The sequence below is a fragment of the Pseudonaja textilis genome, chromosome 1, assembly GCF_049901715.1.
Source record: "Pseudonaja textilis isolate UNSWEBS1 chromosome 1, rPseTex1.2, whole genome shotgun sequence".
Classification (NCBI taxonomy): domain Eukaryota; kingdom Metazoa; phylum Chordata; class Lepidosauria; order Squamata; family Elapidae; genus Pseudonaja; species Pseudonaja textilis.
This window is the reverse complement of record NC_141990.1, coordinates 316705343-316719372: the sequence shown is the minus strand read 5'-3', so window position 1 is coordinate 316719372 and position 14030 is coordinate 316705343. Positions and strand designations below refer to the sequence as shown.

Here is a 14030-nt window from a genome sequence, read left to right as displayed (position 1 = left end):
TGCCCCCAATGACTGCTAACAATCAATGGAAATATTACATGTCTGGTGATCTGGTTATTGGTGGGAATTTACCCCTGGCAGCTATCATCCTCTCCAGTATAGAATATTTTCAAGATGAACCACCATCACTTCATAATTATAAATTCTCGTAAGATTCACCTGAATGGAAAAATATAGATGATTGTTTTCTTTCTTTTGGATTGAGAAACTCCTTTTAGAAATACTTTTCTAGTGATGTTTGCAAAGATCCTTGTATACAACTTTGTATAGATCAGATTTCTGTCCTTTCCTCAATAAATAGCCAAATTCATGAAATAGGCTAGAATTCCCAGTCTTTGCAGAAGTCTTCCTCTGCATGATTATACACCATATGAAAGTGGAGAGGGAAAAACACCTTGGAGACTTTGCTGGCCTGGTAAAGAGGTTTACTTATGTTTATTTGGACATAAAAGCATGGTCTAAAACTCCCCAAAAGCTCAGTCCTTTTCCAATGTGGGGTACTGCCAAAATCCCTGAGTTTGAGAATCAACATTTCTCATGAATAATGGCCTTCACTCCATCTGTGCTGTGACCCCCACTGGAGTCTTTGGGTCAGCAATGGTGACCAGACCTGAAGAAGCTGCTCCAAGAGAGACTCAAATTGATTAGGGTGGAAGAGAAGCAATTGGGGAGGATTCCAGTCATGGAAGCAAACTGAAGAAGGGAGGTTTTATTTTGAAAAGGCAACTGGGATGATTTTTTTTTTGAGGAAAAAACAAGATGTATCACAAATTGGGAGTGATCAACCAGGCTGAAAGTTTGCCTACTAGTAAAGAAGGAAAAGAAAAAGAACTAAAACACATCAAGGAATCCCCCAGAACTTTTGGCTATCCTAGCTGGGCCTTCATCAAATCCAAAAAATGACCCAGCATGACCTCCTCTGCTACAGACAAGGGAGAGAGTAACAACCAAGAATACATTAAGGCAGAAACTTAAGGATAAAAAACAAAATGAGCAACATGGTTTATGCAACACAATGCAGTGAGCCATGTGCAGATCTGTTCATTGGGGAAACAAAACAGCCACTTCAACAGCACATGGCACAACATAGGAGATCTAAGCCATCAGGACCAGATTCAGTGGCCCATCTGCATTTGAAAGATAAGGGTCACTCTTTTGAGGACAGCAAGGTCTACCTTTTGGATAGAGAGGACCATTGGTTTGAAAGAGGGGTCAAAGAGGCCATCTATGTTAGAACTGAGCAACCCATCCTCAACAGAGGGGGAGGGATAAGACAATGTCTATCCCCCAATTTGTGATGCAGTCCATTTGGCTGTTCCAAGAAAATTCCACACTTCTGACTCAGGTGACCCTGAGCTCACAAGTAAACCCCCAAGTACCCACCATGGCACCCACAGAGCATTAAAACCAGTTGACTTCAAAGAAAACACAACCTTTCCATTCTCCCTCCCACCAACTAATCTCAACTGTCAGTAGCTGTCCTTCCATCTCCATATGCATACATCCAATGCAATTGATGAAACGTCCAAGGTGAAACATTTTGTTTTTTTCTCAAAAATCAGTCCAGTTGCCTTTCCAAAATAAAAGCCACTTTTGATGCAACTATGACCTGGATGATTGAAAATCTTCATGGACATATGAAGAAGGAAGGGATGGTAGAATCGTATAAAATTGTCCATGATATGGAGATAGGGCCTTTCTCCTCTCTCACTAATCCTAATAATGAAACTTGGGACTTGCTGTTGAAAACTAACCCAAAAAATATGACAAGGCAAAGTCCACCTGCAGGCAGGATTTCCTTGCAAGGTCCCCTCTCTTTTTTCTCACTATAGGCTTATACCCCAAAACTTCCAACAGTTCCTGGCCTTAATGTTTGCAGTTAAAGAAGTCAACAAGGATCTGTTTCTCCTCCCCAACATCACCCTTGGCTTCAACATCCAAAACAATTACCAAAAGGAGTGGTGGATTTCTTTGATCAGCCTCTCCCTGCTCTCCACACCAGGCCGAATGGTTCCAGGTTATAAATGTTACATGAAGGACCCTCTACTCTCTGCCATTGGATGTGATGACCCCAAATCCTCAAGGCTGATGGCTTCCATCTTCAGCATCTTCAAGATCCCACAGGTAAGCACTGGATACAATATGGAACACACAAAGAACAGAAACACACACAGAAGCTAAGGATGAAAGCAAAGGTGTTACGAGCGGACACACATCAGAATTCTTTGATTTTGACCATCCATCCTATAGTTGAGTTGATTTCTGTATTTTTTATGTGAAGATACATTTTTATATAACCACAAAGCAATATTGATATAATTCTGAAAGAGCAATTACTTCCTGACATTCATAGAAGTTTAATATCTTTCTGCACCTTTCAATGGAGTTTATTCTCTGCGTGGATGTTTTGTTCCTTTGACTTATGATCTATCACAGCCAGGCAAAATAGGTAACCAATGTCTCTTCCTTAGAAGGGAGGAAGATGAAGCTTTCCACTCACAATGAGTAAATCTGACTGGTGGGGCAAGAAATCACACAATGGGGGCCCTTAAAGTCACCATTAAAGTGTACATTGTGTCAGGGTTCTGACCAATTCCATCATAAAATTAGCAGTCTCAAGCCATTTAGAAAGAAAAATCCAGTGGTTTATTAGGAGCGCCATGTTGGCTCTACCTATGGGAAGCCAGCTCTCACTTCACTCAACCTGCACCTTGGCTCTGACCCTCTTTTTCCCCCCCAAAGTGTGTTACCAGTCACATTATGCAACGAAGCAATTTTGCAGGTCATATAAGTTGCTCCCTCCAGCCATTGTGGGTCTCCGTGGAGATGGCCTTGACTTTGGCTGGCAAGGCTGTGTCCTGTTTTGACTGAGGTGTGAATTCCTTGGTGCAGCTGTGAGGCCCATCCCCCAGCCTATGGAAACTCGGGAGCAGGTCAGGGAAGCTTTGCAAGTCAACACTTTGTCTCTAAAAGAGGATTTTCATTTTCTCCAGCTTGGTGTTGGCTTTGAGTTTTCTCAGGGAGAGAGAAGAGTTTATCCTTCCTTCTTCCGGATAAATCCCAAGGAATCTTCTCAGTATGTGGGTTTAGTCCAGCTGCTCCTGTATTTCCAGTGGAACTGGGTTGGGCTGGTGGCCCCTGAAAATGATGATGGAGAACTTTTCACCTCATCTCTGGTGCCAATGCTCAAGGAGAAGGAGATCTGCCTGGCTTTTGCTGAAGTGATGAAATCTGATTTTATTGCTGCTTCAGATTCAAAATTACAACATATTTTCAACACTTGGTCTAAAGGGGAAGTGATTATTCTGTTTGGAGACTCTAATACTATTGTAAATATACAGGCAGTTGTGTATGTTTATGGCATACTTAGAAAAGCATCATTTCTGAAAGTTTGGATCTTTACATCCAATTGGAAACTTAATGTGCTGAAATCTCAATATCTATTGAAAATGATAAAGCCCTTCCATGGGGCTTTAAATTTTAGGCACCACACTGGGGATGTCTCAGAATTCAGCCATTTTCTCCTGTATTTAGACCCTTTGATCCCACAAGAAGATGTCTTTCTCCCACTATGGTGGGAATGGGTCTTTGACTGCAACATCCACAAGCCTGGAAAGACCCCTCCAAAGGGGGAAAAACCATGTACAGGAAAGGAGAATGTACAGAATCTTCCATCCTACGTGTTTGAAACAAGCATGACTGGAGAAAGCTACAATATCTACAATGCCATTTATGCTCTGGCACATGCATTACATGCAATGCATGGATCCAAAGGGCGACCAGCCATGCTGAGACTTGGAGAGAGGACCTCAAATGTCCAGTCCTGGCAGGTAATCTCTGGGTGTCAGATCTGCCACCTCACTTCTTCTTTTGTCTTACTTCAGTGCCAGCCTGCCATAGATGCTGGAGTGGAGGGAAGCTTTTTGGGAAGGGGAATGGAGCACCTCTGATGTACTTTGGGCAAGCTGGAGAAAACATCTGAAGGACAACTGGCCAGAGAGAAAAGTGCAGCTGCATTCCAAGAACTGCCAAAAACTTCTCTTTGGATTATGATTGGGCATGAGGGGCCAATGGGAGGACAGGCCTGGGAAACAGGGGAAGTTTACGAGGGAATTGACACGGGATCCTCAAAAATAGCTTTGCCTTACTGTACTTCCTTTGACTTTGGCAAAACTATACCAACTTGGCCTCAAAAATGAAGTCAATGGACTGTTTCTGCCTTCTGAGTTGATGTGGTGGTTATCCGACAGCAGGTGCAGATGGCCGAAACGAGGACTCAGATGAGGGGCCAGAACCATTAGGGAGTGGACTGCTGCCTTCAGAGATTGTGGGGGCTGGCAGCAGCAATGAGGAGGTTCCCGAGGAGCCTGTGACAAGTGCATGCGTGATCACAGGGTTGCTCTCAGGAAAGAACAGCTACAACAGCATGGGCAACTTGGGAGTAAGGCTGCAAGGTAATGGCCTCTCCTTCAAGAAGATAAAAGGCAGCTGTGCAGAGAACATTCTTTGTAGGAAGCAAAGACGTTTTGAAACTCAGCATCGTGGACATTACAATTGGTATTTTAGGACTGTTGTACTGAAAACTGTTTCTTATCTATCGTTTTTTGGCAGCTTTGCAAAATTTTGGCAAGGCTCTTTCTTGTTAGAGCTGATTATTTGGAAGCAGCCTTTTATCTGTGAAGAAATAGAATTCTTAGTTGAATCAATAAAAGTTTATGCTGCTGCCTTTTTCTTGTGTTTGCTCTCTTGGAACTAGGTTGAGTCAGGACAGTTCAAGTCAAGACAGATCTTATTCAGGCCACAGATCTTTAGAGAGGAAGCTCCCCATGTCAATTTCTTGAGTGAAATATCTTTTTGGCATCATATCCCTGCATCAAATCTGCATAAAACCTGTGTCAGGGTTCCAGAGATTGCCCTAATTAAATCATGAGCCTCAAGCCAAGGTTCAAAAGGATCCAAAAGATTTATTAGGAGCAACATGTTGGCATTGACCCATATGAAGCCCACACTGCCAGGGATGGGATTCAAATTTTTTAACAACCGGTTCTGTGGGCATGGCTTAGGTGCTTTTAATATATCCAAAAGTCTTTATTATCCCTTTGACATTTTATTTTGAGCTTAAATGTCTATTGATGTCAAACTGGATTTTTGTCAGTTTCTTACTTAAATCTCTTAGCTGTCAGTATAAGGAAGGGAAGGGAAAAAAAGCCAAATCCTTTCCCTTCCCTCTCTCCTTCGCTACCTCAAAGTCTTCTTTGGGAACAATGTTATTTTTTATAATTCAAATTCCAGGGTACCTTACATTGTTGCTTTTTCAGTTTATCTCAGTTAACCCAAACTTTCTCTTATCTCCCTCCTGCACGTTCTTTTCCGGCCGAGTTCTGCTTTGAGGTGGACATTTCTGACGACCGCTCAACCGGCTTTGGGAAAGGGAATAATGGCCAGCCGAGGAGGAGAGATGTGGCTCTTCTTGACCCTGATGGTGGTCTCCCCCCTCTTCACCACTTCTACGGGATAGTTTAGCCCCAAATCCAGCCGGCTTGGGGCGCTCTGGTGGTGAGCACGGATCAAAACTGCGCACAATCGCGGATTTCGGTTCCTTGCCAAAGAAGCTCAAACTGGAAGTCCATGCTTACTTAGATTGTTACATGTGTATGAATTAAAATATCATTTTCTCCTCTTTTCTGAAATGCATAAATATAATAAGTTCATCTTTTTTTTCTGCAGGCGTCCCTCCCATTATTTCTGGAGATAATTCCTCCAAGGTGCATCTTAATGACTAAGTAGTGAGCCTTGATTATTTGTTTGGGTCCTGCATTTTGGTCCCAAAACAATTTCTATAATTTCCCAAAGTAATTAGAAGTGATCTCTTTTTTCTTCTCTATCTCCTCTTGCATATTGCCCCCCTCATCCATTAATTGGTGTATCAATCTTTTTTCTTTCGTTTTCTTAAGTTTGTGGGCTAACCATCTCCCTGGCTTGTTTGCATGCTCAAAGTACATTTGTTTAGTCATTTTCAGACTAATCTCCAATTTTTCTTGTTCCAGTAAATTTAGTTTGTGTTTAGTTGTTATTAACTGGTTCTGTATTCTTTGGTTTTTGGGGTTCTTTTGTAATTGGATTTCTAAATCCTTAATTTCTTGTTGTAAGTTACTTTGTTGGGCATACTTTCTTTTATTTCTCATAGCATTGTAAGAGATTGTTATTCCTCTTATAAATGTCTTTAATGTGTCCCATATATTTTGTTTCGAAGTTAGATCATTATTATTTTCCTTTAAGAAGAAGTTCAGTTCTTCTTTCAGTTTATTAGTATATTCTTCTTCTTTTATTAAATGAGTGTTAAAAGTCCATCTTTTCCTTGGTTTTCTTCTACCCCTCCAGGTTATTTGAATTGGGTTGTGGTCAGCCCAGTCATTTGGTAAGGTTTCGCTATCTTTGATTTCATTAATTAATTCACCGTTTATCCAAGCCATATCTATTCTTGTCCAAATTTTGTGTGGGTTAGAATAATAAGTAAACTGTTCTTTTTTGGGATTTAATTTTCTCCAGATATCTACCAGATTCATTTCATTCAACATATCCTTACATGGCTTAGAGAATTCTCTATTTCCTTTTTTATTCTTACTCCTATTACTATGATCCTTCCGATAGTCAGCAATAGAGTTAAAATCGCCAATCAGAATAATATTACCATTCTCAAATTCTGTTATTTTTTGATGGAGATGTTTAAAAAATTTACCTTGATCATCATTTGGGGCATAGATTACTACCAGTAAGAGTGTAATGCCATTAATCGATATTTGTACCACCAGAGTTCTTCCTTCAGGGTCCGCCCAGATTAACTCCGCTTTTAAGTCATCTCTCACATAGATTGCAATACCTTTCTTTTTGTGTTTATCAGCTGGTGCTGTAAATAATTTTCCCAGTTTCGGACAATCTAGGAATTTCTCCTCACTTTTCCTAATGTGTGTTTCTTGTATGCAAATTATATCAACATTTTGTTTTATTAGTTTGGTTAGAATCCTTTTCCTTTTAGCTCTTGAATTTAGGCCGTTTATATTAATGGAAAGAATTTTCCTTCCTTCGTCCATTTACTTAAGTCTGCCTCGCTTTTTGTCTCGTAACTCTACGGCTCTCTTCTTGTGGTTGATATGGAGTTGTTTCTTCTTTTTCTTGTTGTAAGTTGTCTTTCCCTTGAATTTGGACAGGTCTTTCTTCTTTGTTCCTGTGGCGATTACGATCTTTCTGCATATTCCTTTGGATTTTCTCCCTAGTGAGTTGATCTTCCGTGGTTGTTAGCTGTTCTAGGAAGTTTTGTGCTTGTTCTATTGAGTCTATTTTAATTTTTCTTCCCTTCCACGATATTAGCATCCCTTCTGGGATTAGCCATTTAAATGAGATTTCATTTTTATTTAAGTAATTGGCTAAAAATTTATGTTCTTGCCTTATGGCCCTCACTTTTCTTGGAATCTGCTTGAGAATTATGATCTCTTTGCCCTTATATAATATTCTCTCATCTCTGGCCTTTCTATGTATTAGGTCTCTCATGCATCTTCTTGAAAAGCGGATATGGATCTCCCTAGGGCAATTGTGACGCCTTGCATAACTGGTGTTCACCCTATAAATTTCATCAAATTCCTTGAGTAAGTCATCTTTCTCTTTTTCAACTAGTTCAGCCAACAAACCTGCCATTAATTGTTCTAATTCTTCATTTTTGGATTCCTCCACATTTTGGAACCTTAAGTATGCAGCTGCTCTGTCCATCTCAAGTTGGACCAAGGAATCTTCCATTTCTCTATTAACATTTTAAAAATCTTCCTCAGTCCTTTCTAGGTTTCTCTCCGCTTGTTCCGTCCTCTTCTCTATTTCTTTTATTTTTAATTCAGTTCTTTCCATGGTCAATTGCATTGCCCCAACCCTATCTTCAACTCTCTGTATATCTGCTCTCATCTCCTCTTTTAATTTACTTGTTTCTTCTTTCAGTTCGCTAATATCTGCTCTGGTCTCATTATGATTCCTAATCATAATCTCCTGCATTCTAGACATTGATTCTTGCATTGATTCTTGCAGGGATAATAATGTCGCTTGTAGGTTGGCATTAGTAACAGTCGGTTGTTTTTCTCCTACCAAGGTCTCTTCTATAGTTTTCTGCGTTGTTGGGGAGGCAGTTGCCAGAGATGTCATCAAGGTCTGGTTGTTCTTCCTTCCTGTTTTCAGGGCCGTGGTTGTTATGGAAGTCATCTCTGATAAGATTTGTTTTTGTAATTGGACAATGTTAAGAATATTATCCCAAATCAGCATTCGATGTAATGGCTCTTTAAGTATGATTACAAATCTATTTGCTAAGCTTACACACCAGATGATTTTAGGTCTCTTTCTTCGGCCCAATCTGTCATTCAGGCAAATTAAATTCCAATTCAATAGAGAATTATCAGATACTATACAAAACAATTTCTAAATGAGTTACCAGTTGCTCTTTCATTCCAGGTTCTATTTTTTTCTAGCCAGGAAGGCAGCATAACCACCTTTCCTTGCCAGCCTTCACTTTTAAGGATTGGGAATTCTGGTCCACTTTCCAGGGTTTAACTCCCCTTTACCCAACACTTCACCCTATAGCGTCCTCTCCCTTCCAGCCTTATTCTTGTGTTATAACCATGCAATTTTCCATTTGACTGAGTTGCTTCTCCATCACACATTCCTTGGGAGGAAAGGATTTCTTGTGGCCAGATTTCTATAACTACACTGCATCTTAGGAAGGCTCATAAGGCTGAAAGGCTCAGCTCCACTTTGCTCAGCCGTGGCAGCTTCAGAGCCCCCTTGCTCACTCCACCAAATACCCCTCCTTCTTTTAATTCTCCACTTCAATGTCCTTCCACTCTTACACCCATCCCCTTTGCCCCTCAGTGCTTCCTCGCTGTGGAGTTTGGTTTTCATGGTTTTGTAAGTTGCAAGAACTCAGTCCCTGTTAAATTAGGAAGATTAGGGGTGACATGATGGCTGTCTTTCAACATCTGAAGGGCTGTCAAGGAGTAGAAGGGGTTGACCTCTAATCCAGAGCACTTTGGGGGGGGGGGGACAAGAAGTAAGAGATGAAAGATTAAGAGAGAATTAAAGAAACGTTTTCTGAAATTCTTAATTGGAAACAAAGAAACTGTCAACTCTGAAGCTGACCTGTCTGAGGCCATTTTGAGACTTTTATGCTGATACACTCAAGGAGATCAACAGGGAGGGGAGAATGGAGATAATTGGGGTGTTGTAACTGAAACAAAATACTTTCTCTTGGGAACCAAGAACATTCCTGCAGGTGCTCGGAAGGAGGAGTTACCCAGCAACTGGACAGTAACATGATTGGACCATATGATTAATTGTTTTGGGAACGTGAAAAAAAATTACTTTTAATTAGGTGGAAACTTCAGGAATAGTCAGAGTCGGGTTTCACCAGCCTGTGCCAATATGATATATCCAAAAAAATTGTTCTTTGAGGAAATTGCCTTCCTTGGAGTTTTGTTTGCTGTGGGTGTGTTACTTGGAACCCTGACAGAAACATAGAAAATGGACAGCAGAAAAAAACCTAATGGTCCATCAAGTCTTCCATTTGAGTTTATCTTATTTATTTCTCTTGAATTTATTTTTTATTATTCTTTACAAATTATTTTTATTTCATTTTAATTTGTTGTTGGATGATGGATATGTGTTTATCACAAGCATGTTTAAACTCAGATACTGATGATTGACCCACAGCCTACACTGGGAGTTGGTTCCAAGCTTCCTCTCCTCTTTCTGTGAAGGAATCCTTTCTAAAATTATTTCTGAACATCCCTCCTGTCACTTTGAGGGCATGTCGCCCATGCTCCTCATTCTTGCTTAGGATTGAAAATAATGTCTTCTAGAACCCTATTCATACCCTTCATCTATTCAAAGGTTTTAATCATGTCATTGTCCTCCTTTCCCTTCTGTCCACCAGTTCTCCATATTCAGGAAAATCTCCTAAGATGGTGACCAGCCCAGAATGAGAGCAGCCATTATGTCTCATCTGGGGCTTTGAGCCAATGACTCCAATTTCTGAAGATCTCTTTTCTTTCAGCTTCTTCCCTATTTGAGGAATGTCCAGTTCAACAACAGTGCTGGTGATGAAATCTCCTTCTCAGAAAATGGACTGGGATCTGCTGGTTATGATCTTTTGAATTGGGTTTTCCTCCCCAATTTATCGTTTGTCCCTGTGAAAGTTGGACAAATAGATCCTGGGGCTCCCTCAGGCCAGGATTTCACCATCAACTCCAATGCAATTGTCTGGTCAAGAAAGGTGAGCTGGAAGGTCAAAGAAATTCAGCAAAAGACTCATTCTCTTCTGGGGATTCAAAACTTCCTCCTTACTGGAAAACAGGTCACTGAATCAGAAATTTGGCAAACATCTGTTTAGAAAAACATGGTTTGCATGTAAAATATTTGATGTTCTGCTTGAAATCCAGGATGCATTTAGAGCAGACAACACCTGTTTCCATAGACGATTCCCATTCAATTAGATTCCCATGACTGTTTGTTTTAGGAAAGCTGTAGTTCAATTCCCAAGTCTTCTTTTATGTGCCAAGTCCCAGTTCCAATCTCTAGAATCTATCAGTGGTGTGGAGTGTCACTGGCTTTAATCCCCCTAGAGCATTTCCTGGGTTCCAATAGACTCTTTGTAAACATGTTGACAATGGAAACGAAAATGTACAAATGAATACATGAAACATATGAATTGCTTAGGCCACCTATAGCATTTCTCTTTTCTCTTCTAGAAGGTGCCCTTTGCCAGGTGTGGCATCAAGAGGTGCCAGGCAGGAGAGAGGAAGAGAGTTCCAGAAGGCAAGGAAGTTTGCTGCTACCAGTGTGCCCCTTGTCCAGAAGGGACTATTTCTAATCAAACAGGTAGAGCACACTTTCAGTGTAGATCTCCCAAGTGAAGGAAACCATTCAGTAGAAACAACTATGAAGTTTTTTTAATGGATTTGACATTTTTCAAAATATTCATCCTTTGCAGCAGAATCTTGGAGTTGATGGATCTAAATTATTCTCCTAGCCACCATTCCTGCTCCACAGCAATTTAATGCAGGATAGTTTCAGGGAAGAATTCATGGGTTCCCTTTCTAGATTATTTAGTCCTTCTCTTGCAGTCCATGAAGAAAACCAGCAATCAAACTTTCCGTGATAAAGTGGGTTGTGGTGGGTCAAGTTTTAATTTTTATTATTTAAGATGAGCATCTTCTGTCAGTGCTCTCAGTCTCCCAGGAGGTTGATAAACCTGTTGGAGAAAGGGGAGATCCACCTAACTTTGTCTTCCTGCTCTTCCTTTTATAAGCAAATAGTCAGAATGAGTCAATCCAAAATCCAAAGTAGAGAACTTGTTTGTCCCAAAGGTGCTTTTTCAAGAGGAAAGTGGACTTTCTGGTTTTTCTTTAAACTTCTTGGATAAGAATTGAAGTCTTCAGAAAAAACCAGAAATTCTAATTGCCTCTTGAAAAATCACCTTCAGTATTGAATAAATCAATATTGGAGGATGATTTCCCCCCCTTTTTTATATACCAACAAATGTAAAGTAACTTAATTTTAGATGCAGCTTCCTGTGATCCCTGCCCAGAAGACCAGTATCCCAACAAGGACAAGGTCCAATGCATTGCCAAGAAGCTCCACTTTCTATCTTATCAAGACACCCTGGGATATGCTTTAGTTTCTCTCATTCTTTCTCTCTCCATGATCACATTGGGAGTCCTGGCAGTTTTCCTTAAACATCGTGACACACCAATCGTCAAGGCCAATAACAGAGATCTCACCTACCTCCTCCTGGTCTCCCTCCTGCTTTGCTTCCTCTCCTCCTTCCTCTTCATTGGTCGACCCAGGAAGCTCACCTGTCTCTTCCGACAAACTGCCTTTGCCATTCTCTTTTCTCTTGCAGTTTCCTCTATCTTGGCAAAAACTGTCATGGTGGTTCTGGTCTTCATGGCCACCAAACCAGGGAACAGGTCAAGGAAACTCTTAGGAAAATCACTGACCAATTCCATTGTCATAGCATGTCCCCTGATCCAAGCCATTCTTTGTGTCACCTGGCTGGTAACCTCCCCTCCATTTTCCAACTTGGACTTCCACTCCTTGACTGGTGAGATCATTTCTGAATGTCAGGAAGGCTCAGCTTCAATGTTCTATGCTGTCCTCGCTTACCTGGGTTTCCTGGCCCTCATCAGTTTCACTGTGGCCTTTCTGGCTAGGAAATTGCCTGACAGTTTTAATGAAGCCAAGTTTATTACCTTCAGCATGCTGGTCTTTTGCAGTGTTTGGATCACCTTCCTCCCCAGCTACCTGAGCACCAAAGGGAAGTCCATGGTGTCTGTGGAGATCTTCTCTATCTTGGCCTCTGGGACTGGTCTCTTGGTTTGTATCTTTCTCCCCAAATGCTACATTATCCTACTGAGGCCTGATCTGAATCAGAGAGAAAATATAATGAGGCACAAGAATGTCTGATTTATGGGGAAAGTAGTAACTTTTATTTTAAAACTTTTATGATATTGAATAAGTTAATTGAACTTTTTAGTCCATTAAAGATGGCTTCTTCCTTTTCTTCTTCTTCTCCTTCTCCTTCTTCCTCAAGTACTTGCTGGTACATAGAAACCGTCATTTCTAAATGTTGAAGACAGCTCCCAAGGAATCCTTGCCATTTTGCTCTCTTTCTTTTAATTTTTCATATTCTATTTTTAGTTCATCCACAGATGGTGCCATTGTAAATTTTTAAAAATTACCCAGATGTTTTCAATCTTAAAGTAATTTCCAAATGTCAAAGTTATCAAACAATCCAAACAAACAAAATTATTTCCTCTTCTTCTCTTTACAACTTTTCCCCCCAGGGGCAAAATCCCAAATATATTTTAAAAGCCATATTACAGTTAATTGATGGTCTTATAATCTTCAAGATGTCTCCTCCAACAAAGTTTTAAAGATATCTTTTTAGTCCTCTCCTTCCCACTTGCAACAAAGAGCTTATTTTTACCTTTAAAAGGCAGGTTTTTCTGTGCTCATTTGCTTTCTCTGTAAGGAAGGGGAGTGAACTTTCCTTCAGCACTTTTGTCACTGTAACAACTTCTTTTGGAAACAAATGTATCAATCCAAAAGTCAGGTTTCCAGGGTGTTTTAAAAGTAAGTTAATGTCCCGGTTCAGCCAAGAAAACTTCTCCTTCTGGCTCTTCCTCCTGCACAGTCTTATCCGGTTGAAGATTTCTTTATGGCTGCCATTTCTAACAGCCACTCCACTGCCTCAGGAAAAAAGGAGTCTAGCCGGCTGGGGAAAGGGGGTGCAATATCCCCAGACCCCTGCCTGGATCTCCTCTATCTTCCGCTATCCCTTCAGGGTAGCGACAACCCCCAAATCCAGTTGGATCGGGGCACCTCAGCGACGAGCGCAGCAGGGACCTGCAAAGAAGCAGGTTCCTGCTGCCGCCAAAGCCTTGCAACCGGAAGCCATGATATTGAATAAGTTAACAACACCAATCTAAATTCCTTTTTCTGGGAAGGGCATAAAATTCAATATGGACATATCCAAGTCCTTTTTGTGTAGAAAAAATCAAAGGCGCATATTTAGAATTGAAGAGAGCATCCTGGGCAGCAGCACATGTGAAAAGAATCTCTCTCTCTTCATGAATCACAAGCTGAACATGAGCCAACATGAGTAGCTTGTTGCTGATATTCTTTGTCTGATGTAGGTGAAAAAACCCGAGTCTGTGCTGAATCAGCAGGCATGAAGTGTGAAAAACAAGAGGGAATCATGGTTCCTCCATATTGTACATTGGTTAGACCACATCTGAATATCGCATACAGCCTCGGAGACAGACCAGAACATAGTGGCAGAGTGTAAGATTCAGACAGGGACAGCATGCACTGAATGGTACCAACAAGTAGCTGATGTTTTGTACAGGAACATATGCACAGTGTATGGACTGGACTTTCCCAAGCCCAGTTGTAATCTTTCACACAAAGTTGTGGAGAATAACAGGACTAAGATCCCT

The 14030-nt window shown here is 40.8% G+C and overlaps 1 protein-coding gene across 1 annotated transcript; it reads left to right on the top strand.

Annotated features, from left to right (window-relative positions):
• Positions 1-2915: 2915 nt before the first annotated feature.
• Positions 2916-13989, top strand: LOC148128351 (vomeronasal type-2 receptor 26-like). The gene is made up of 4 exons (XM_087919910.1): positions 2916-3830; positions 10085-10303; positions 10779-10908; positions 11591-13989. Exons 1-4 carry the CDS (start codon positions 2916-2918, stop codon positions 12493-12495), a joined length of 2169 nt encoding a protein of 722 aa, XP_087776036.1. The 3' UTR covers positions 12496-13989.
• The last annotated feature ends 41 nt before the right edge of the window (positions 13990-14030 follow it).

Coding starts and splice junctions, on each gene's coding strand:
- LOC148128351 (XM_087919910.1), top strand. CDS start 2,916: ATGGAAACTCGGGAGCAGGTCAGGGAAGCTTTGCAAGTCAACACTTTG. Junction 3,831..10,084: donor CAAATGTCCAGTCCTGGCAG/GTAATCTCTGGG, acceptor CTTTTCTTTCAG/CTTCTTCCCTATTTGAGGAA. Junction 10,304..10,778: donor CAATTGTCTGGTCAAGAAAG/GTGAGCTGGAAG, acceptor TTTCTCTTCTAG/AAGGTGCCCTTTGCCAGGTG.